The 21,782-nt window shown below is 36.0% G+C and overlaps 3 protein-coding genes across 3 annotated transcripts; 2 read left to right on the plus strand and 1 right to left on the minus strand.

The window, feature by feature from the left end:
- Window positions 1–493: 493 nt before the first annotated feature.
- Window positions 494–3,209, minus strand: LOC122001526 (protein LIFEGUARD 2-like). Its single transcript, XM_042556314.1, has 4 exons — window positions 2,776–3,209; window positions 2,577–2,690; window positions 1,452–1,609; window positions 494–849 (listed from the first exon to the last, which is right to left on the minus strand). The coding sequence occupies exons 1-4, from the start codon at window positions 3,032–3,034 to the stop codon at window positions 643–645; spliced, it is 738 nt and encodes a 245-aa protein (XP_042412248.1). The 5' UTR covers window positions 3,035–3,209; the 3' UTR covers window positions 494–642.
- Window positions 3,210–4,319: 1,110 nt separating this feature from the next.
- LOC122001527 (heat stress transcription factor A-2b-like) lies at window positions 4,320–7,074 on the plus strand. Its single transcript, XM_042556315.1, has 2 exons — window positions 4,320–5,435; window positions 6,173–7,074. The coding sequence occupies exons 1-2, from the start codon at window positions 5,130–5,132 to the stop codon at window positions 6,911–6,913; spliced, it is 1,047 nt and encodes a 348-aa protein (XP_042412249.1). The 5' UTR covers window positions 4,320–5,129; the 3' UTR covers window positions 6,914–7,074.
- A 3,608-nt stretch (window positions 7,075–10,682) lies between these two features.
- LOC122001528 (peptidyl-prolyl cis-trans isomerase CYP63-like) lies at window positions 10,683–19,085 on the plus strand. Its single transcript, XM_042556316.1, has 14 exons — window positions 10,683–10,867; window positions 12,124–12,220; window positions 12,325–12,379; window positions 12,667–12,755; window positions 13,003–13,027; window positions 13,112–13,150; window positions 13,248–13,365; window positions 13,560–13,720; window positions 13,800–14,196; window positions 14,287–14,426; window positions 16,064–16,283; window positions 16,442–16,786; window positions 16,864–16,944; window positions 18,550–19,085. Exons 2-14 carry the CDS (start codon window positions 12,143–12,145, stop codon window positions 18,896–18,898), a joined length of 2,097 nt encoding a protein of 698 aa, XP_042412250.1. The 5' UTR covers window positions 10,683–10,867; window positions 12,124–12,142; the 3' UTR covers window positions 18,899–19,085.
- The last annotated feature ends 2,697 nt before the right edge of the window (window positions 19,086–21,782 follow it).

Consider the following 21,782-nt stretch of genomic DNA (forward strand, 5'->3'; position numbering starts at 1 on the left):
TTGGGTGTGAATCGTTGTCCCTGAGCTCTACCTCCTCTCCCTTTGTAAGTCTAGCAGCAACCTAACCGCATCACCGTTGGCTAACTAACTCTTTTGACGGATGTGCTAAATCGCTTGCCTGATTTGCCTTCTCATCCTCATCCTATTACTGAGGCCGTCTGAGCTAAAGCATCCTGCGAACTACAAGTGTCTTGAGGTTTTTAGGCTGGAACCGGAGTTTTTGTGACAAAACATCAAAATATTATGGTTTTTTTTTTTTTGCACAAAATGATCTTAATGATCAGTTTTGGAGCATCATAAATGATTTTTAGGCATTTTCAAATAAAAAAAAAACTGCACACGTCACAATCCTAGAAAATAAGGCAATGGGAAATAACATCAAACACATTTCAAGTTTATTGATGAGCAAAAATTATGTTTATAATCCTCAAATAAATGGCAATGGCAAAAAAATAGAGAGAGAGAGAGAAAAAGGCACAATAAGCCTCGTGGGAACATCATAAACCATGATAATCTGGCTAAATAAATGATAATTGTTTACAAGTTTGATTAAGGCATTTTTCAAACAAATCAAAAGGAGCACCTATGTTGTGTAGTTTATTAGTGTGAAAAAAAAATATAATGCTATTCACAATGCATGATTCAATTGTCAGCATCCCTTAGAATGGAAAGCAGACTAAGAAACAGGTTTATGATGTCAAGATAGAGAGCAACAGCGGCCCAAATGTACTCATCATAAGAGTATCTCTTGATCAAGTTGTCTGTTTCGTAGACGAGGTAGCCGGCGTACATAATTGCAGACGCTACTCCATATATCATCACTGAAGTCTTTCCCAGTGGACATAGAATCTGAAGCATGATGGGGAGTATGATTCAGAGTCAATGCAGTGCAGAGATTAAAAGGAAAGGGCATTTTAGCAAATTAGGCCCCAACACAGCTTTCCAAAAACCCTTCCACAGATTACGCCTGTAGATCTCCACAACCCGATTCAGCTTGCACTAATACGATTGGTCAGAATGATCAACACGCTCATTTAGAAATCGGCTTGCAGCATGAATTTCAGTCACATTCGGCTTGTTTGAGTCGGTTTGTACCTAGACGGTCGTGTTCGGGTCTCGCATATCATAAAATATGAAAGCTTGCCCATGCAACATGATTTCACTCAAACTCAATTTAATTGTGATTTTCTGCAACGAAAACAATCATTTTTGGGTCTCACAATGTATCAATCAACATAGAGCTGGTATGATCCACGAGTTGATTTGCAGTACTAATTTCACTCAAGATTGTTGTGTTTTGAGTTTGTTTGCACCTAAAGTGATCTTTTATGGGTCTCCCATGCCGTAATGGTGCAAAAACATAGCTGACTTTAAAATCAACTGGCACAGGCTTGTGGTTTAGGCCGAGGTTCGTTATGCGGTAAAAGAAGGAATATCCATATAAGTTTTACCTGGATCGATGCGAACACCATCATCCCCATGAAAGCAGAAAAGAGGAAAGGGCCTAGAAAACTGAAGTCATGGCCTCTGCGTGCTGCCCAGAATGTGTACACAGTGAGACTAACAACCACCACTGCAGTGAGAATAGCTGCTTCCAAAATGATCTTTCCTGTTTGCAAACATCAAGAATCTCAGTTTAACTCCTATAATTCAAAGCATGAATTTCAGGGGTAAGGGAACCTTCTCAGAAAGGAGAAATCTTAGTCAAGAAATACATCTTTCTACCATCTTAATGCATTTTCTCTTATTTTACTTTCCATTGATGGATATTAATTCTATTTTATTTTACATAGTAATATACATCTATTTTAATATTCTCATCTCAATTCTCTGCTACATTAACAATACATGCTTGTTGTTTTCTAATAGACCAACATTGAATTTATTAGTAGTTTCTTCTGTTGAATAATAAATCCATGATATTTAAAATTCTTCCATAAAGAAATTTTGTGCCTATCCATCTTGACATTCAAGTTGATTCTTTTTAGTGTTGAAAAATACTTCACATATTCAGTCTTAGTTCAACTTAAAATTAAAACCGAAATTAACTTACGAATCACCTTTTCCGCCTTTCCATCCAAGTAAACACAGTCTAAGTTTCTAAAGTTTTCTTTCATAATGCAACCTTTGTAAAAAGGCGACTCAGTGTCTAAAACTTCCGTTAATGTGGGGTCTTGAGGAAAGATCTCGTATATAATTTTGCCCTTGTCTTGCAAAAAGTTGTTTTCAAGACTCGAACAAATGACTCCTAGATGACACGACAACAACTTATCGTTAGGCCAAAACTCTTCTTCAATACAACCTTTGTATGTAAAATAATTATATTCTCGTAACTAGCTAAATGCAGGTTTTATTTTTCCTCTGTTTTTTTCCCTTAAATGATGTTCACATAATAGAATTGACAAGGAAGTAAAGCATAGAGAGTAATTGGAGTAGAAATCTGTATTCTGGGAGAAGATAATCAGAATACATGACAAATTTTTTTGCAGTACGAACAAAAAAAGAGAGATTTCAATCCAATGCTATGAAATTAGTAAGGAGATACTGAGATTAAGGGATTAGGGTTCAAATACTACCGCTCGTGAATGCACAGGTCAGTCCAACGGCGAAACTGATTGATACCGTAAACAATCCGAGGAGAAGTAGATTCACAGGGTGCCGCTGATAATAGTGAGAAAGAAAGCACAGCGCTGCACGCAATCAACAACGAAAAATGAACGATCGGAGAAAACTAATTCAATGAACAGAGAAAATAGATCAAAGATTGAAGAGTACCGATTAATGGAAGGATGAAGCTCAACATATAAATTGCCAATCCGGGGCTCGACGAGACGATGAACTGGGAGATGGGGCGGACAGCGATGACGACCGAGGCGACAACCACCGTCAAGGCCAGTTGGACAGAGAGAATGAAGTAGATCTTCCTGATGAAGGCCCAGCGGAGATCGGGGCTCTCGAGCATTCCCGGGTAGAGCGGCTGTGCGGCGCCGGACTCCAAGTCCTCGGATTTCGAGTAACCCGAGTTCTTCCACATTTTTCCGGCTACGAATCTCGCGGACCGATGGTCTCCAGCCGTTCGATCGAGGGCTTCGCCTTCGTCGTCTGTGTTTAGGGTTCCCCGAGCTTGGGGCAGAAGAAGGACACGAATCAAACTAACTGCCGTATCTCGCGGATTGGTCGACGAGTGCCGTGCATATTCCTGTTTTGCTCGAGGCAGCAATCAGGAAAAGAAAATGTAGTAATTGGTTGAGACGAGTATATTTTGAGTAGCCCTAACGGCCGCCGAAGAATATTCCAACAAATATTCAAAATCTTATTTTAAAGTTAATAAAATATTATTTATTTTAAAAGACAATAGAATAAATGTCTAGGATTTAAGATGGTTGGCCTCCCAAAAACGGAGCTGAAGGGGGCCATGGTGGCAATAACATCTCCCCTCTCAATTTTATGCTCTATTTATATGTCAAAGTGGATGATGATAAATGGATAAAATAAATTTAGGAACATGGCAGGAAGAAATTGAAAAGAGAAAAAAAATTATTTGTATATTTATTTATCTTAATTGAGGAAGATAAATATGTGATTTTTATAATTAAAAATATATATATACATCATTTTTTTTATATATAATATAATTTTATAAATGAAAAAGGGTATATATTATTTTTTTATACGTTATTTTTTGTCAAATTTTGAGACGATGAATTTTAACTTTAAAAATATCGCTCATGAATTATATATAAATTCTTCCCCATGAAAATTTTTCTAAAATTTTATTTTTTTTCCTCCCAAATAAATATAATATTAGTATTGGAGATGTAAGACCATATAAAATAAGTGACAAATAATGAGTAAATAGGAGCACCGATATCACAATCTTTAATATGATATGTATTTTTTATCTGTCTCTTCTAAACGATCTAGTGGTTAGTGTATGAGATATTATCATTATGAGATATAAAATTTAAATCTTGACAAAAGATAAATATCTTTTTTATGTATTAATCATTATTTTAAAAATTAATAATCACATACTATTTACCAGATAAAGATAAATTAAAATAAGATTATTAATCTTCCAGATTAATTAGATGGATAACTATTAATATATTATCAAGTGACTATAATTCTTTAAAATTATTTCTTAAATTAGTTACATAAAAAATCTAACTAGATATTTAAATGACCGCTTCCAGAATCTTCTACCATTGCATCGCTTTCCAGTTCCGCGCTAATAAAACGACACCTGTCTTCTCTAGAATCTTCCAGCGCCACCGTTGTAGCTCTAGAATCTTCCATTACAGAGGAGAAAAGTTGCTATTTTTGGCCGTCCTTTCTACCCCTCTTTGCTCATGGCGGTAACGCGGCGCCCTCCCGGCATCGATGACACACTCTCTCTTTCAGCTCACTCTCCAACAGAGCTAAGGAATCCTAAACCCGCATTCTATTCGACTCCAAGCAAGAATATCCGGTAAATTCAACCTTTTTTGTTCGTCAAAGCTTTGTCGGTCGATTTCGGTTGGATCGTTCTCTCCCCTTTTCGTTCTGCTTTTCCACCGATTTCCCTTTTTTTCTAAGCGAAAATCGGGTGAAGGACTGATTATTGTTGTTCATGCTCACACCTCACTCTTTTCCTTTGTTTTGGTGGTAAAGCTTCAGTAACTGCTGTCTCGGCTTCGTTCGAATTCCATTTGTCGCATCAAGTTCAGTGCTTGTAGTGTTTCTGCAATTTGTTCTTTGCAAAGTGTTGTATTTCCACTCTTTTCTGTTGATATCTTGGTAATCCGAGCAACGAATTTGGTGGTAAAGCATCGGTAATTGGTTTCTCTGTTTCGTTCGGATTCCAACTGTCACTTCATATTGTTCTTCTCGATTTTGTTCTATGCTTGCTGTCTTCCTTGGCTACTATTTTCCTCCAAAAAATAGAATCTTTAGCTCTAACCTGAAGCTTCTGGAGAATATAGCATTTTTATTCCTGAGCGGAGTTTGTATCTATCTTCGACCTGAAGATTTGTAAACGTCTACATCAGAATTGCTTTTCCTTGTATCTATTGCCCTTTCGCAGTAGGACTATTTACTTCCATCTTTTACTTGATTTCCAAATTCCCGCTCTTGTCTTCGCTTAATCTATGAATCACATTGTGAAACCAGTGAAAGAGGAGCACCAGGACTTCTCTGATGCTTCCTCTGGCTCTGTCAATGGAGCCGTGGATGCTCCTAGGCCACTAGATGGGTTGCATGATGTCGGCCCACCGCCATTTCTGACAAAAACCTATGAGATAGTTGATGATCCTAACACTGACCAGGTTGTGTCATGGAGCCCTACCAACAACAGTTTCGTTATCTGGGATCCTCAAGCATTCGCGATGACTCTTCTTCCTAGATATTTCAAGCACAACAACTTCTCCAGCTTTGTCCGGCAGCTAAATACCTATGTAAGTATTTTGTAATAGCTCATTTAGCTCTCTGCTAGCGAACTGTTAGCTGTAGATGAACTATTGAGTAGGGAAAATGTGAAAAAGGTAGCAATAAACACTTCAGTTTACTTGCAGAGTTGCATCAGCAAATATGCCACTTCATGCACATAAAAATGCTTTATAGATAACTGAATTTTAGTTGCTTTCATCTTTGTATTTGGCTGAATGGAGGAAATAATCAAGCATAGTTTTGTATGTTCAGATTTAGTTTGAGAAAATGTGTTCACCAGATACTTCATTCGGTACCTTCTTGAAACTTCAAACAGTAGTGTATCATTATTTTTCTTCAAGTTGTAGGTATTATAGTTTCTCAACGGACAAGCATCCCTATAAAGCTTCAAGTCAGAAGACCAGAAATTGAACTTTTTTGTGACCTTGAGTTTATTTGCTATGCAATTTAATAGGGACACTACTTTCATGTTAGGATGTTGAGTTACTGGGATGTTTTCTTTTTCCTGCTCTTTCCTAATTATTATATCCAGTTCATTGTGAAGGAAAGTTGGCAAAATGGTTAGGTTTTTCCACTGAAATTGCAAAAATTTGTGTTTCAAGTTTATGTTGCCACTTTCTTTGTAGAACGCCATCCATTGATTGTTTTTCGTTACTGAACATTTAGTAGTCTAATATCTGAAAGAAGAGTTATGTTTCACCATACGGTTCTAATCTTACTTTCTTGTTGGATATTGTTGACGCAGGGATTCAGGAAGGTGGATCCTGATCGGTGGGAGTTCGCAAATGAGGGATTCCTGAGAGGCCAGAAACATCTCCTTAAGAGCATCAAGAGAAGAAGGTCAGCTGCTCATCTTCCTCTGCAGCAGCAGCAGCCTCTTGGTTCATTCCTCGAAGTTGGAGAATTCGGTCTTGAAGGCGAAATTGACAGGCTGAAGCGCGACAAACAGTTATTGTTAATGGAGTTGGTGAAGCTGCGACAGGAGCAGCAGAACACGAGATCCAGTCTCAGAGCTATGGAGGAGAAGCTGCATCAGACTGAACTGAAGCAACAACAGATGATGGAATTCTTGGCACGCTTGATGCGGAACCCCAGCTTTTTACACCAATTGGTCGAGCAAAAGGAGAGGTTCAAGGAACTCAAAGATGCGATATCAAGGAAAAGGCGACGACCAATTGAGGGAACTAATGGAAGTGGCATCCCAATCAAAGTCGAAAGCCATGATCTTGCAGACTTCAGCATGGAGGCATTGGGGTTGGACATGACCATGGAGATGCAGGGACTGGTCGATGAGGATGATTACCAAGAACAAGTAGGGCTGCCGGATGGGGATTTGAATGAAGAATTTTGGGAGGATTTGTTGAACGAGGGGATCGACAGCGGCGGTGAAGACGAGTTAAAACTTGCAATTGAAGCAGGAAGCAGAGATGATGTGAATAGTTTAGCTGATAAATTAGGGTTCCTGAGTTCAACCAGTCCCAGGTAGGATGGTAAGCATGTGTTCAATCATAATAAGCTGCACCAAGCCATCAGATTTCAAAATTCTCCTTGTGTCACGTAGTTCTAACTGCTTAATTTGTATGAGAAACTTTGGAAGCAATATTCAATATTCCGGTGTCATGCTAAATAAAACATCGATGTTTATTAGTTGGTAGGTGTTTTGAGCTTGTTCTATGTGTTCTCACTTACAATTCTGTTTGTCGCGCTCTCGTTTGAAATTCGTTGCGACGGAATGAATCTTTGTTGCAGGTGTATTTGCGGAAAAAATTAGGGGCCTAAATTCGGCTAGATTTAGATTCTAAATTCAAATTCGAATACGAATAGCTTAATTAAAAAAACAAATTTTTTTATTAATTTTTCTATAATTTTATTACTGAACCCTAAAAAAACCTACTGATACCTAAAAGACAATTCATTTCTTTACGTCTTGATAGTTTTATACTGGTTGGATTTCAAGACTCAGTCCTTTCACTTTTTATGAGTAAGGTTCTTAATTTAATTCATAGTTAGATCTTAATCTAATTTCGACTAGTTTTATGTCGGTCGGATCCCCATAGCTCAGTCCTCTCTTGGGCACCATCCCAGCCTTACTCCCAGTCGGTCTCTTAATTGGTCGGAATCCCTAGAGCTAAGTCTTCTCACTTCTAATAGGCAGAATTCTCAATTTACTCCTGATCAACCTTTTAGTCAGTCAGAACCCAAGGGCTCAGCCCCCTTCTCGCAGGCACAGTCCTAGCCTAACTTTCGGTCAATTTCTTAGCCGGTCGGAATCCAAGGCTCAATCTCCTTCTCTCGGGCACCATCCCAACCTTACTTCTGGTCGACCTCTTAGTCAATTGGAATCCACAAGGTTGTCCCCTCACTTCTCATGGTAAGACTCTTAATCTATTCTTGGTCGATTTCTTATCCGATCGAACCCCAGGGCTTAGTCCCCTTTTCCTGGGCACCGTCCTAACCTTACTCTCAGTCAGTCTCTTAACCAGTCGGCCCCCATGAGGACAACACTGTCAAATAATCGCAATAACTTGTCAAAGAATAACAATTATTCATTAGGGAATATTCCAATACTCTGTTATATACAAATCGTGGAACCTTTCTCTACCCAATGGAAATCTATTGTATATCTTCTTTCACCTGACACCCTCTGACATTCAATATTCTATGATATCTTATGATTATGGAGGTTACAAAAAACAATATAAAAAGAGGGGTCCTCTCTGTTGATCATGTATGCACTAGACATTAGTCTTACTTACGCGCATGCATTTATTGTTCTTTCTTTTTTTTTGCTCGACCTCTCTTCTGATTTCAGCATCAGAGGGTCTACGTCAAAGACCTCTTCCCTAGTTCTTATTCTAATGCTTTCGGATGATTGGTTTGTGATGTTTACAGGGTCATGGGTACCTTTGGCGATCATCTTTCTCAAGTCCTAGATTCTCCTCTTTATTAACATTTTTGTTATCGTCAGCAATACCCTTATATGACTCAGCTTCTGCTTCTAAAAGAGATCATCTACTAAATTTTAAATCCAAGTCCATCTGGATCAACTCGAACTTGATCTAATCCTAACACAACTCTAAAAACTCTAAATCCGACTCGAATTTGAATCCGTAACTCAAACTTGATTTTTTTTTAGTCAATTCGAATTGAAGTTCGGATCAATTTTTGATATCCTTTGAAAAAACTAAGTATTTTTAACATTGAAAAATTCAATAGGTAGAATGAAAATAAAAGGCTCCTTATTTAAAAAATATATATATATTTAAAAAATATTTTTCGTTTTAGAAATATCTTTATTAGTGTTTTTTATTAAAGTCAGATGATTTTAGTTAAATGAAAATTCTTTATAAATAATATATTATTATATTAAAATAATGTTTTTAATTAATTTAATTTTAAATTATTTAAATATATTCTATTTTTAATAAAATTTAATTATAAAACAATGTTAAAATAACAATATGTTTAATTATATCATTACAATAATCAAGTTTTATTCAACTATATAGATTTTTTTATTATTATTTATATTTAAATAAATTTTTATATTAAGTGTATATGCGTCTTTTCGTACGCTTTTTATAATTTTATTTTTTTAAAAACATTTTTATATTTAATTATATTAAAAACATTGCATAGGATGCCATGAATGCTATGAAATAAATATGCAATGTATTTTCAATTCTTGACATAGATCAGGTTTTAAAATCACTAAATCATATAATAGGGGAGTTTATAAATGATAAAATTATATACTCACTTCTATCTGTACCCTTGTTATTAATTTTTTTTAATAATCGAATCGATTTTGTTTTTGTTATCCGATTTTAAGCGATTTGTGTTTAAAAAATTATTGGTCTCAATATATTATATCAAGTTGATGCTTTATAATATTTTTTACCATCAAAAGAACTAGACGAATACATAGAAACTGATTTTATGTCATTCTAAGATTTCTACGTCTATCAACCGATTTCGATCGAAACCGATTGATGGACTTAGAGAACTCAGAATGGTACAAAATCAATTCCTATGTGTTCATCTAATCCTCTTATTTTTAAAAATACTATAAAATATCAATTTAACCCAATATATTATTAATAATAATTTTTTAAACATAATGTGTCTAAAAAATTAATTTGTGTTTAAAAAATTATTGTTCTTAATATATTTAGTCAAATTTATGTTTAATAATTTTTTATAATTAGAACTAGATAAATACATAGGGGTTGGTTTCACGTAATTCCAAAATCTCTAATTGATGAACCTAAGTACTTAGAATGATGTGAAACTAGGTCTTGCGTTCGTCTAGTTCTTATTATTATATTCATTATCTCAAACATTAATTTGATCCAATAATTTTTACAGTAAGGAGAATTAGAAAACACATAAAAACTGATTTTATATCATTCCAAGATCTTTAGGTCTATCTGTCAGTTTCGACTGAAATTGACTGATGGATTAGAGACATTGGAATGATATAAAATCAATTCCTATATATTCGTTCAGTTTTTTTTTATTATAAAAATACTATTAAATATTAATTTGACTTAATATATTGAGAGTAGAAATTTTTTGAACATAAATCAATCAATATCGAATAAAAAACAAAATCAATTAGAGTGGCAAAAAATCGATCGAGGGAATAGTAAGAGAAAAAATATAAATGAACACAGGATTTGGTCATTTATAAACTACTCTATATAATTTCGGATTTGGTAAAAAAAAGCTAAACCCCCCTCACTTTTTATGGATCAGGGGATAATCCACAATGTAATTGTAGTCGGATTGCAATCATGATTGATTGTGATTCTTTTCTGGGTTCATCTTCCCACCCAAGTTCTAGTGTGAGTCAGGATGGGTGACCGGAGGTCGTCCCATGCTCGGCGCCTGGTAACCCGGCCACCCGACCACCGTCGACGACCTCTAGCTGTCTATCCCTATCCAAATTACAACCTGAATGAGAAAGTGAACTCAGGAAGGGATCACAATCAATTATAGTCGAATCACGATCATGATTTAACCATAATTATATTATGAACCATCCCGTAATCTAAAAAATGGACCGGAGGATCCCATTTAAATTAAACAAAATGCTCCTAATAAATGTTAAGCTTTTATTAGTTTACCTCCTAATCATTCAGCCGAGGGATACAATGACAGTTTTGAAAAATATAATGGCCGTTTTGATGAATTTACTAATTTTAAGACTCAAATATATTATTTTGGACTGAAATGAAATGCACCCAACTTAGAAACCCTAGAACTTATCTAAATAATATTCCCTTCTCCTTTCTCATTCTCGGTCTCCCTTTGCTTCGGCGGCGACGTCGCACCCTGACCTGCTTACTCCGCCACCTCCCTAACGCCCCCTGAACTCCACACAATCGCCGCCTCATTCTGCTCGACTCCTGCGCTCTTCTCTCCAACAATTAAAACGGTGGGGAAGTCCTCTTTTTTTTAGTGACTGATACTCTACGTTCTCCTTCTGAGTAGATTTCTGATTTACTATCTAGGAAGAATTTGATCGATGCGTATCTGAATGCGTTCAAAATAAAATTTTTTTAAAGGAAATATCCATGTTCTTCTTAGCCATTATTGCACAGTCGGGACCATGATTCATGCAGAGAATAATCATATAGAAACATTAGCAGATCCTTGGTATTCTAACTTCTCTATTAGCTGTTGTTTTAGGGATGGATATTTAGGCAATGGAGAAGAATGGTATTGCTTTTGTGGTCGATCACCCATGGCCTTGTTTCCATTCAGTGGATTCTGATGGAGGAATTACATTTCTGATGTTTTAATAAAGTAGATGTGTTATAATCTTAACTAGGTTCAGATTGCAGAGTGCAACACAACCACCAGGTAGTGTAGAGTGGGATACTACCGGTCAGATGGATTGGCAGATTCACTTGTTCAAGAAATTGGATATAAGATATTAGAAGAAAAAAAATTACGGTTTAAGTGCCAACATCTATTCTTATTGTCACATCCTTAAATTAGGGGTGGGTGAAAATCTGATCCAAGGGATATCTGACCTGACTAAATTCAATCCAAAAGTTTGGATTGTTGTGTTATTTTTTTATATCTAAGTCAATTTACCAGTTAACCAGACCTGACCCTACATTAAATTATATGAAGATATAATTTTCTCAAAATTCAATTGCATAGATTGTAAATCACCCATATAGGATCTCATGGTTTGTCTTGGAGACTTTAATGCATTGTATGATTATTATGTTTATATGTTTATATGTTTATATTTATAACTGTATGACATTGAATATATTTTTTGAGATCTTTTGTTATGAATATTTAATTTATAATAACATAACTTAATTCTTGGTGCATGAAACAATTTTTCTTGTATTAACATTAGTAAGTAGTTTGATGTGACCTAAAAACTGGTAACTATTCCTATCTGATCTGACTTGTGTTGGTTTGATTCTACCCAACTTGGTTCTGGACATGGTTTGGGTTGATATTCCTTGATCCGAATAAGGGTTGTGCTAAATTTTAGTTGAAAACCAAATTGGCCTGACCCATGTTTCCCTTACCTTAAATAGGATCTTTGAGAGTTGAGTCTTTAGTTCGATCTTTTCGGAAGCAATTTACAGTAATGATGGTTGAACTGGGAATATATATATTCTGAATTACTATTTTGAGAGGGATTTTTTTAACAATTAAATGCAGCATTTTCAACTAAGGAAATATGGCAATGAAGAAGAATCCTATTGTCTTTCTTGAGATTTCGGTGGATGGAAAGCCTCCTGACAGAATGGATATAGAGGTAGGTATTCTTCTGGTCTTCATAACTAGGCTTATTTCTTTGAAAGATATCTGGTTACATTTGCTATACCTCTGTGTTACTTTTTTTCTCCCTTGATCATACAGCTTTTTGCTGATGTAGTTCCAAAAACTGCTGAGAATTTTCGAGCACTTTGTACTGGTATGTTCTCCAATACCATTTTAACTCTCCACAATAAGATATGACTAGTACTTTTAATGAAAATTAATCCACACAACAATAAATACCCTGTAAGGTGCATCTTTTCTCTGCAGAATGCATGCCATATAATATGTAGATACTTGAAGGTAATAAGGATCTTGATTCTTGACTGACTTAACAGTGCTAAAATATGACATTGTACCATAGAATTGCAAATAGGCAGATACTTCGTCCCTTATGTTTTTGGTTTTGTGTTATACTAATGAGAAAATATTCATTTTGTCAAGGTGAAAAAGGCATTGGAGCTTCTACAAAAGTACCATTGTGTTACAAGGGTTCAACCTTCCATCGAATTGTGAAAGGATTTGTTGCTCAAGTACGTCTCTTTCCCTGTTTCATTGTTGTTCAAAAAATGATTCATAGTTGCTTTTCATATCCATTCATTAGGATGTATCCTGTTGATACTTCTTTATTGGGTTATTTCTTTTGTTTCCTTGTCAGTTATGAAAATATGTTTTCTTATTTATCATTTTCAATGAGTTAGTGTAATTTGGATTTTATTTTTATAATAATGTCAAATAGTCAGTTATTATCAATGGGAAATGATGTTTATTATTTAACAGGGTGGTGATTTATCAAGACAAGATGGTATTTCTTTGTTATGTCCAGGCTTCTACTTTCCATGTGACCTCTTGCTAATACTTTGAAAGCCAATTAATGTGCTATTTCCAGGCATTGGTGGTGAGAGCATATATGGAAGAAAATTTCCAGGTACATTGGGGGGGGGGCACCACATGGTTTCTGGCATGCTATTTTGTTTGTTTTAATCATGGAACATGTTGTTCTGATGCCAATCTTTTCTTTATAGATGAAAATTTTAAGCTCAAGCATTCTGGACCTGGCTTTCTATCCATGGCAAGCTCTGCACCCAACTCAAATGGGTCTCAATTTTTTATTACCTTCAGGGCTGCTCCGGAGCTTGATGGGTAACTCTTTCCTTTCTGTGAATGTTTTGGATGGACTATGATATATGAAGATTTGCTGTTTACGTACATATGAAGATTTTGTCTTTGGTTTACTCTCTAGTTAGCTATGCAACCTGAAGGCTGCTATTTCTGCTGGTTACTTTTTATCATGACACCTTACTGATGCTCACAACATATATATACATGTTTTGCAGCAAAAATGTTGTGTTTGGGAAGGTACTAAGTGGTTCAACCTTGTTGAAGAAGATAGAACGTGCAGGTTCTGAGAAAGGAAAAACCCTTTACATGGCAAAAATTGTTGATTGTGGTGAAGCTTCTGTTGGTAAGACTCAAGTTGCACCAAGAAAAGAGAAGGGTATGATCTGGAGCATGCATGAAAGCACAAAGCACCGTTTGTTTTGCTAGTTTATCTGACACATTTGTGGTTCTTGCAGAGAAGCTTAGAAAGGTCAAATCAGATAGCGTATCTAGTGATAGTTCTGATGGAGAACAAAGGTCAAATCAGAAAAGGAGCATTAAAGATGAAACAAAGAAGAGAAAGAGAAAATACTCATCATCAGATTCTTATAGCTCTGATGATTCTGATTCTGATTCCTACACATCTGATGGTGCCTCCAGTTCAGATTCTGATTCAGACCCTCACTCATCTGATAGTGCCTCTCATTCAGATTCTGATTCATCATATACAAGTTCATCAAGTGGTTCTAGGCACAAGAGGAGAAAGAGAACAATAAGAAAAAACAAAGATAAACATGGTAAAAGAAAGAAAGATCGTAATGGAGATAGGTGGCAAAAAAAACATAAAAATAAATGTACTTACAAACCAAAACGGTATGTTGGTTAATGTCAGCTTCAATAAAGTAATTTATGTGTTGCAAAAGAAATGCAAACAATGTTTTTAAAATGTGTCCCATTTTATAGGAGCTCAAGAAGCACCAGTGATTCAGAGACTGAAAGTACAAGGAATAGTAGCTCTGATGGAGAAAAACCTCGTCGTCATGATAATATTCAGAAAGCCAAGCAATCAGCACAAACTACTGATATCTCTGCTAAAAACAATGGTAATTGCTCTTATTTACTTCCTTTCTATCAGATAAGATTTGTTTTCTGACTAAGTTGTTTTGTATTAATTACTATGGTATTTTACACCATTCCATTTGTACTATTTCATACAATGATATGCTTCTTGTTTGTTTCGTTATTGTCTGTGTTTGCCAATTTGGTAACAAAATTTTGACTTGCGGCTTTTGGTCTGTTTTGCATACACATCCTCGGTCACTTATATGGCATATAATAATCGATATATTTCAATATTTTCAAATTCTTGTGATTGGTAGTGTCAAATGGGTCAACCCGTGGCTGAGCGGGCTGAACTGCCAAAAACCCACCATATGGTGGGGCTGGCCCGCCATCCTTAACCCAACCCAATCCAAGGTGGGTTGTCAGTTAGGCGGGCCAGCCCACAAGCCCACTAATGAATAAATAAATAAATATATAAAAAAGGTTGAAACAAACCCATTAAGTTTTTTATTTTAGTTTTAAATTTTAAAAGATTTTTTTCCCTCAACCCACATGCCAATTCGAGCCCACCACAGGACGAGTGGGTCGTGGGCCTATGTGGGTCGGTCCGCCTCTGGACCCGCCTTAAAATGAGTTATAAAATCTTAACTCAACTCTCTTAAATTGTTTGGTGGGGCGGGTTAACCTGACGGATTCAATCCAAATTGACGGCTCTACTTGTGATGGTGAGGGCCCATTTGTTTTCTTATTTTTTGTAGATGGCAAAAACTATGAATTATTAACTAGTGGTATATCTCTTCCTTATGTATGCCATAAGTTTGGTTTCACAACATTTATGTGGATGACAACTTTTGTTATATGAACTGATATTTCAATATAATAAAGAATGACTTAATTTTATTTGAATATTAGTAGTGATGTACTCTTCTATTTGCTCAACCAATGGATAAGTTCATGTAGTCAACCCCAAGTAGTTTGGGTGGCTTGAAGACAATATCTATGAACGAGCTCAAATACACTGATATCCCTCCATAAAGAATGTGAAACTATACTTACATTTCAAATGCTCCAAAATAAAGATTACAAGCTTGTGGCTCCTTTCATTCTATGTATCCATTTTCTGGAAATAGAGGTACTGCAAACTTAGATCATCCCCCCTCATACTTGGCTTTTCGTTTCATGCAAGAATATTAATTAACTTGAACCTCAGTTTTAGTGATCTGGCGTTCATTAAGTGTCCAAAATACATGAAAAGACATATATTTGTGCGACTCATGATTGTTTAATGTCAAATGGCTGATTATACTTTCTGCACTATAAACATGGATTTTTTTTGGTCACTTCACATTATCTCTTTGTATGTTGACATTGTATAGTAGCCAAAGGTGGAGTTCGCCACCCCAGCGGTCCCACACGGTCGGCCCTACGACCATATATGAGGAGATAAATCGGGAAGTTGTAGTTGGCTAGTGTGGGGAAGCTTTTTTTCCTCGGCTTTGTCGAGATTCAAATCCTTGTTCGATGGTAGCAACTCTATCACGTACTAGCCAACTCAACCCTGTCCTGGGGGCTGTTTGTTGACATTGTAGCATGATATGAAGATAGCCAGATTTTCCCCCCTTCCCAATTGTTATTTGTGTTGGTTTCTGAAAAGCTGAGCATCTTGCATGTTCAATAGGAAGGAAACAATCTCTTCCGGAAGCACCCGTCAAAGCAGTAGCTACTGGAAACCCAACCAAAAGTGGAAGGATAGATCTTGATGTTAATGCCTCACATGAAGCAGGACATGCTTTTAAAGAAAAGGGGGATTATCCTGAAGCATTGAATCACTCAATTATCAAATTAAATGAAAGGACCAATCAACCTCCCAATTCAATTGAGAGGTCAAGACAATCCAGGTATTACTTGTGTATGCTGGCGCTTGCATTTATAGTCTCATCTGTAATTGGCATTATATGCAATTTGTTATGCAGGTATTACTTGTGTACGTACATATACTGGCTCTTGCATTTACAGTCTCATCTGTAATTAGCATTATATGCAATTTGTTATGCAGGAGCCCAATTAGACCTAAAGAATATTCAATCGGAAGTCCTAGGGTTCCCCTAATTGTGGAGCGTACATCCAGCCCGACCAGAGCTCAACATTCTGGTGGTGCTGACCAAAGTTTGGACAAAAGGATAAGTAGAAGAAGCAAAAGTTGTTCAAGGAGTCCAAGGCAGGAATTGGGTTCAATTAGAAAGCCATCACCGACAGGTCCTCCAAAACGCATTCGGAAGGGACGTGGTTTTAGTGAACAGTATGCATATGTAAGGAAGTACAGGACACCATCACCAGAGCGTTCTCTTGTTCGCGCCCACTACTACAGAGGCAGATATGAGCAAGAAAGAGAAAGAAATAGGTATCTGCGGACTTGAAATAATTTGCTTTAATCTTGCATAGATCTTCTGTAAACATTGATGTAAATTCATCTTTTAGGTACCCAAGGCATCCATTCTACGCTGATCGTTCTCCAGTAAGACGGTACCGAGGCTCTCCAAGAGGCAATAGTCCACCCAGGTACTTGCCGCTTATGTACTTTTACATTTATAGTTTTTTCCCCCTTCTATTAATTTTTCTTTTAGGTATAATTATTGCATTAACTTGATTGAGCTTGCTCTCTGGAGTCAATGAAATTACTAGATGAGGAAAAAATGTGTCTATTTGTAGCTGAGGAAAACTATTAACACTGATTGGTTGCAGTCGGTGAAGGCTGATTCCATCTTTCTTTAGAATCTTGGCATCTTGTGGTGATTGTCTAAGAAATTTTAAGAAAACACATGACAAATGGATGGAACACACACTTGAAGTTACAGTATGGTTATTGCAATGCTAAGTTTAATCACTCAACTTTGATGCTGCTAGCTTGGCCGTGTTACTCATGACACAATTCTAACTTGACTTGGAACCTCACCTTTCTCCTTGTCTTAGTCTCGTTCAAGAGAGAACATTGCTTCCTCTTTTGTTCAATGGATGCTTTTATCTCTCCTTTAAATAAAATTTTAATTTGGATATAATTGAGAATCCAACTAAATTTTTTAACGTGAAATATCAAACAATATGATTTTATTGAAGCTACATAATTATATATTATTGGATAAAATCCTTAAATTGTTAACTTCTGTTTAATATAACAATATCGTTGTGAACTATATGTGATTAGCTACTTGGATCATATCCCTTTATTGCACATTTGTACTCTATGTACTTCTAGTACATATCGTATATTAATATTTTAGTAAATAATGTGTATTTATTTGTCTAATTATATTAATTTTACTATTTGATATTTTACATTGCCTATTATTAATATTAAAATTTAATAAAACAAAAACATAATAATGCTTCCAATTGATGAACTTTTTGTTTTGTTTTCTATTGTATTCTCTAGTAAATGAAATAATTTTATTCTCACCAACCCTCTTTTTTGATTCCCTATTGATTTGATTCTAATGATCCAACCATAGGCTATGACTCTTCATCGTTTTTCTGTTCCATCCTGAACCAATGAAATTCTGTAGCCATGGTCAAGAGGCAAATAGAGTTTCCCCTCTCTTTCCTACTTGATAGTTCGCATATGGGCTTTTGAACTATTACTGTGTTTACTTGGATAGATAAAACAGAAAACAAATGAAATAAAATAACATGTTTGATTTCACTTATTAACTTGGAAGGAACTAGAGAAGAGAAAGTTATTAATTCCATCCATTTCCTCTCAATTCTATTTCCCTCCCAAATCGGGTTGAAATGGACAAGAATAAAGTTTTACACACTAATGAATGGAAATAAGTCAGCTGTTGGACAAGATAAATGAAATAGGTGAAATTATGATGATAGAGTTCATTGCTTTTCATTTTCCGAAAAAAGGACAGGAGGAGAGGGTGGAGAGAAAATTATGCAAAAAGAAAAAAAAAAAAAAAGGGAAAAAAAGAATGCATGAGAAATGGAGCCTCGTGTGTAAATTTATGGCTCTCTTCCTAGCCCTCCCCCTGCCAACATCCCATCCAAGTGAACCAGTCAAAAAATTCGTTAAAACTGGTACATGCTACTAGCTGTTGAATTCCATGGGGTCTTCCTATGTTTCATTCTCACATTCCCTTTGTGATGTTATTCTCTATTTTTTAGATATCGCACGAGAAGGGATCGGAGCAAGAGCTTATCACGTAGTCCTGTTCGTGGCTGGCAGAGGGATCGGAGCCAGAGCCGAAACCCCAGACGAAGCCAAAGCCCTTTGGATAGGCAGAAGCCTGCGCTAAGCAGTCAGCTCCATTCTCGCCTTGGTTCACAGAGACACAATCTTCGCTCTGCCAGAGGGCGATCAGGATCAAAGAGTCCTGGCCGTTCAAAGTTTAGATCTGATGCAGAACACATGGACACTGCTGATAAGGGAAGATCTGGAAACAGCTCTCGGTCAAGCAGCCCTACCGCTGCCAATGGACTGGTTGCATACGGAGATGGGAGCCCTGATAAGTAGCTCCTGTGCAGAATCGATGTTGTCGTCAGGATTGTTGACTTATCTTTGCTTAGAAAGTTGCCCAGGACTTGCCAAGATGGATTCCTTATTATCGCAGATTTGAAACTGCATTTTCCACATCTTTCGGGTGTTTATATTCTTGTATTTGAATCTTAGGACCTATTTACCTGAGCCCTAGTTTCGGTTTTGGCCTCGGTCTCTGAGAAGGGACACATGGCTAACGCAGATATAGGCTCTGCGTTAGATTCAAATTTAATCTTAGGACTTATTAAAAAAATAAGTATGGATATTAAATATTAAAAAAAATGAAATAAACAATTTAAAAGAGACGTTAGAAAAATTCACAACAAGATCAAAAAATTTAGATTTAATCTTAAATAATCAAAAAGCATGTTATAATAAAATCGGACTAGGATATAAGTCGAATTCAAATAAAACCTTCAACTCATTAATAACCCAATACAAATCAACCAGTCTAGCTTGGGTTCCGAAAGCGTGTCTAACCACGCAAGTAGGACTTAATCAATATTATATACCTAAAGAAAAAATACATTATATAAAATCGAATAAACCAAACCAAAATCCAAAATACAAACCTAAATCAAATTCAAAATCTAAACAGTTTGAAAATCAACAAAATTATCACCAAGTTAATCATAACTATAGAAAGAATCGACACAAGCCTAAAATCAAAATTTATTAAAAGTCAATAATTCAGGGGGAGGTTCCAGAATAGCTGGCACCTCCAAAACTAACTTACCCGACAGGGTAACCCAAAATTTACCAACCCGGCAGGGTAATTAGGATTAGTTAAAAGAGACCAAGTTTAACTTGAATCATGGTACTGGTGAAATTTTTGGATGATAGTACGTTAGGGAAACTTGGGCATCGCATGTCTAGAAAGATATGGTTTCGATCTGGTGCATTTGGCCAAGTGGAACTGACCGAAGCTACCCTTAAACGAATCCTAACCAGTTAGACCAAGATTTAGTACTAAGTTCCGTGGATAGGACTATTCGGAAAACCTCGAAAGGTTGGTTACTTCTAATGATGTCCTTGTGACTCACCAAGTTTAGAAGTTTATCCGAAGAATGCCTATTTGTGGAAACCAAAGCTAAGTCTGAATCTAACACAAGTTAAAACAAAACTCTGTAATCAAACTAATTTCATCTCACAAAATCATAGGATTCCCTGATTGATAATATAGATCGGGTGAGATGAATAAGGCTTAAATTTTATTTTTAAAAGTTCTTTTAATTTCAAAATTAATTTCAAAATTTTAATTTTAAACTCAAAAATTATTTTCAAAATTTTAATTCTAAACTTAAAAATTATTTTCAAAATTTTAATTCTAAACTTAAAAATCATTTTCAAAATTTTAATTTTAAACTTAAAAATTATTTTCAAAATTTTAATTTTTAAAAATTATTTTCAAAATTTTAATTTTAAACTTAAAAATTAATTTCAAAATTTTAATTTTAAACTTAAAAATTAATTTCAAAATTTTAATTTTAAACTTAAAAATTAATTTCAAAACTTTAATTCTAAACTTAAAAATTATTTTCAATTTTAAACTTAAAAATTAATTTCAAAATTTTAATTTTAAACTTAAAAATTATTTTCAAAATTCTAATTTTAAACTTAAAAATTATTTTCAAAATTTTTTTTCAAAATTTTAATTTTAAAACTTAACTCCAAAACCTAAAAAAAAAAAAAAAAATGCAGTCAAAAACCAGGGGCGGGCGCCCCTGGTATTCCCCTCCGGGGCGCCCGGAGGGGATCCGGGCGCCCCGCCCTAAATCAACCCCGGGCGCCCGGAAGGGATCCGGGCGCCCGGAGCTCCCTATAAATAAGGGGCAGCAGGCGCCCCCAATTTTTGCACCACTCACTCTCACTTTTGCCAAGGTTCACTTCGAACCTCAGCGCGAAAGTACTTTTAACTAAAATTTTCTTACGGTGAAGACGCTGTCGCGATTCAACCGAGGTCGTCAGATCTATATTTATCGATGGCTCCTCGGTAAAACCTCTTCCCCTATCTGAAATTTTATTTGAAATTATCTTTGCAAACTCTCTTAGAATATTTTTTTAAACAGTAAGAAACGAACAAATACTGGTGCTGGACCCTCCAATGCTAGTACAGACCCTAGGTTTCCCACAGACGAACTTAGGATTAAGTTTGAGTCCACCATTTATAAGGCCATAAGGACTACCTGCATAGATAGATCGTTCTTTCTAAGGTCATGTCCCTCTGCTTTAGAGGTTATAGGCTACTATAACTTAACGAACCTTGTCGAATGTACCAGTCCAATAAACATAAGTCTGTGTGCCGAATTTTGCAATAACCTAGTAAAAGTAGACGATTTCACCTATACCACTAGGGCAGCAGGCACTGATATCGTATTTTCCCCTACGACTATCCGAGAGTTTTTAGAGTTGCGTCCATCTACTTGCTCCTTTTTGTGCTATCCTCCGAGGGATCTACCGTTCGAAGATCCCTACTCACATATTACTCTCGATACGATTTATTCGTATTTTTTCGGGGGAGAGAGAGATCCCACGTGACACAGTTTAGGTCAATAGAACTTCGAGTCCAGAGGGTTGTAGTCCTTTGCATTTTACCACTGACTACTCGGGACATCGCTGTGATGCGCCCATTCCATTCGTTCTTACTTTATGCCCTGATTCATAGGTTAGACATTGACATTAGCCTACACATCTTCTCCACCATCATCTATTCAGCTGGATTTGTGACTGACAGTCGAGTCCATATACCATTTGGTCACATTCTGACAGCCTATATGTCCTCGTTGCACATTGATGTCACTAGGGGAGACGTTGCCCATATGACCGAGTTCGATGTTATAGCCGCTCGAAACTTTTCCCT

Source organism: Zingiber officinale, chromosome 7A, assembly GCF_018446385.1.
Source record: "Zingiber officinale cultivar Zhangliang chromosome 7A, Zo_v1.1, whole genome shotgun sequence".
In the NCBI taxonomy this organism is placed as follows: domain Eukaryota; kingdom Viridiplantae; phylum Streptophyta; class Magnoliopsida; order Zingiberales; family Zingiberaceae; genus Zingiber; species Zingiber officinale.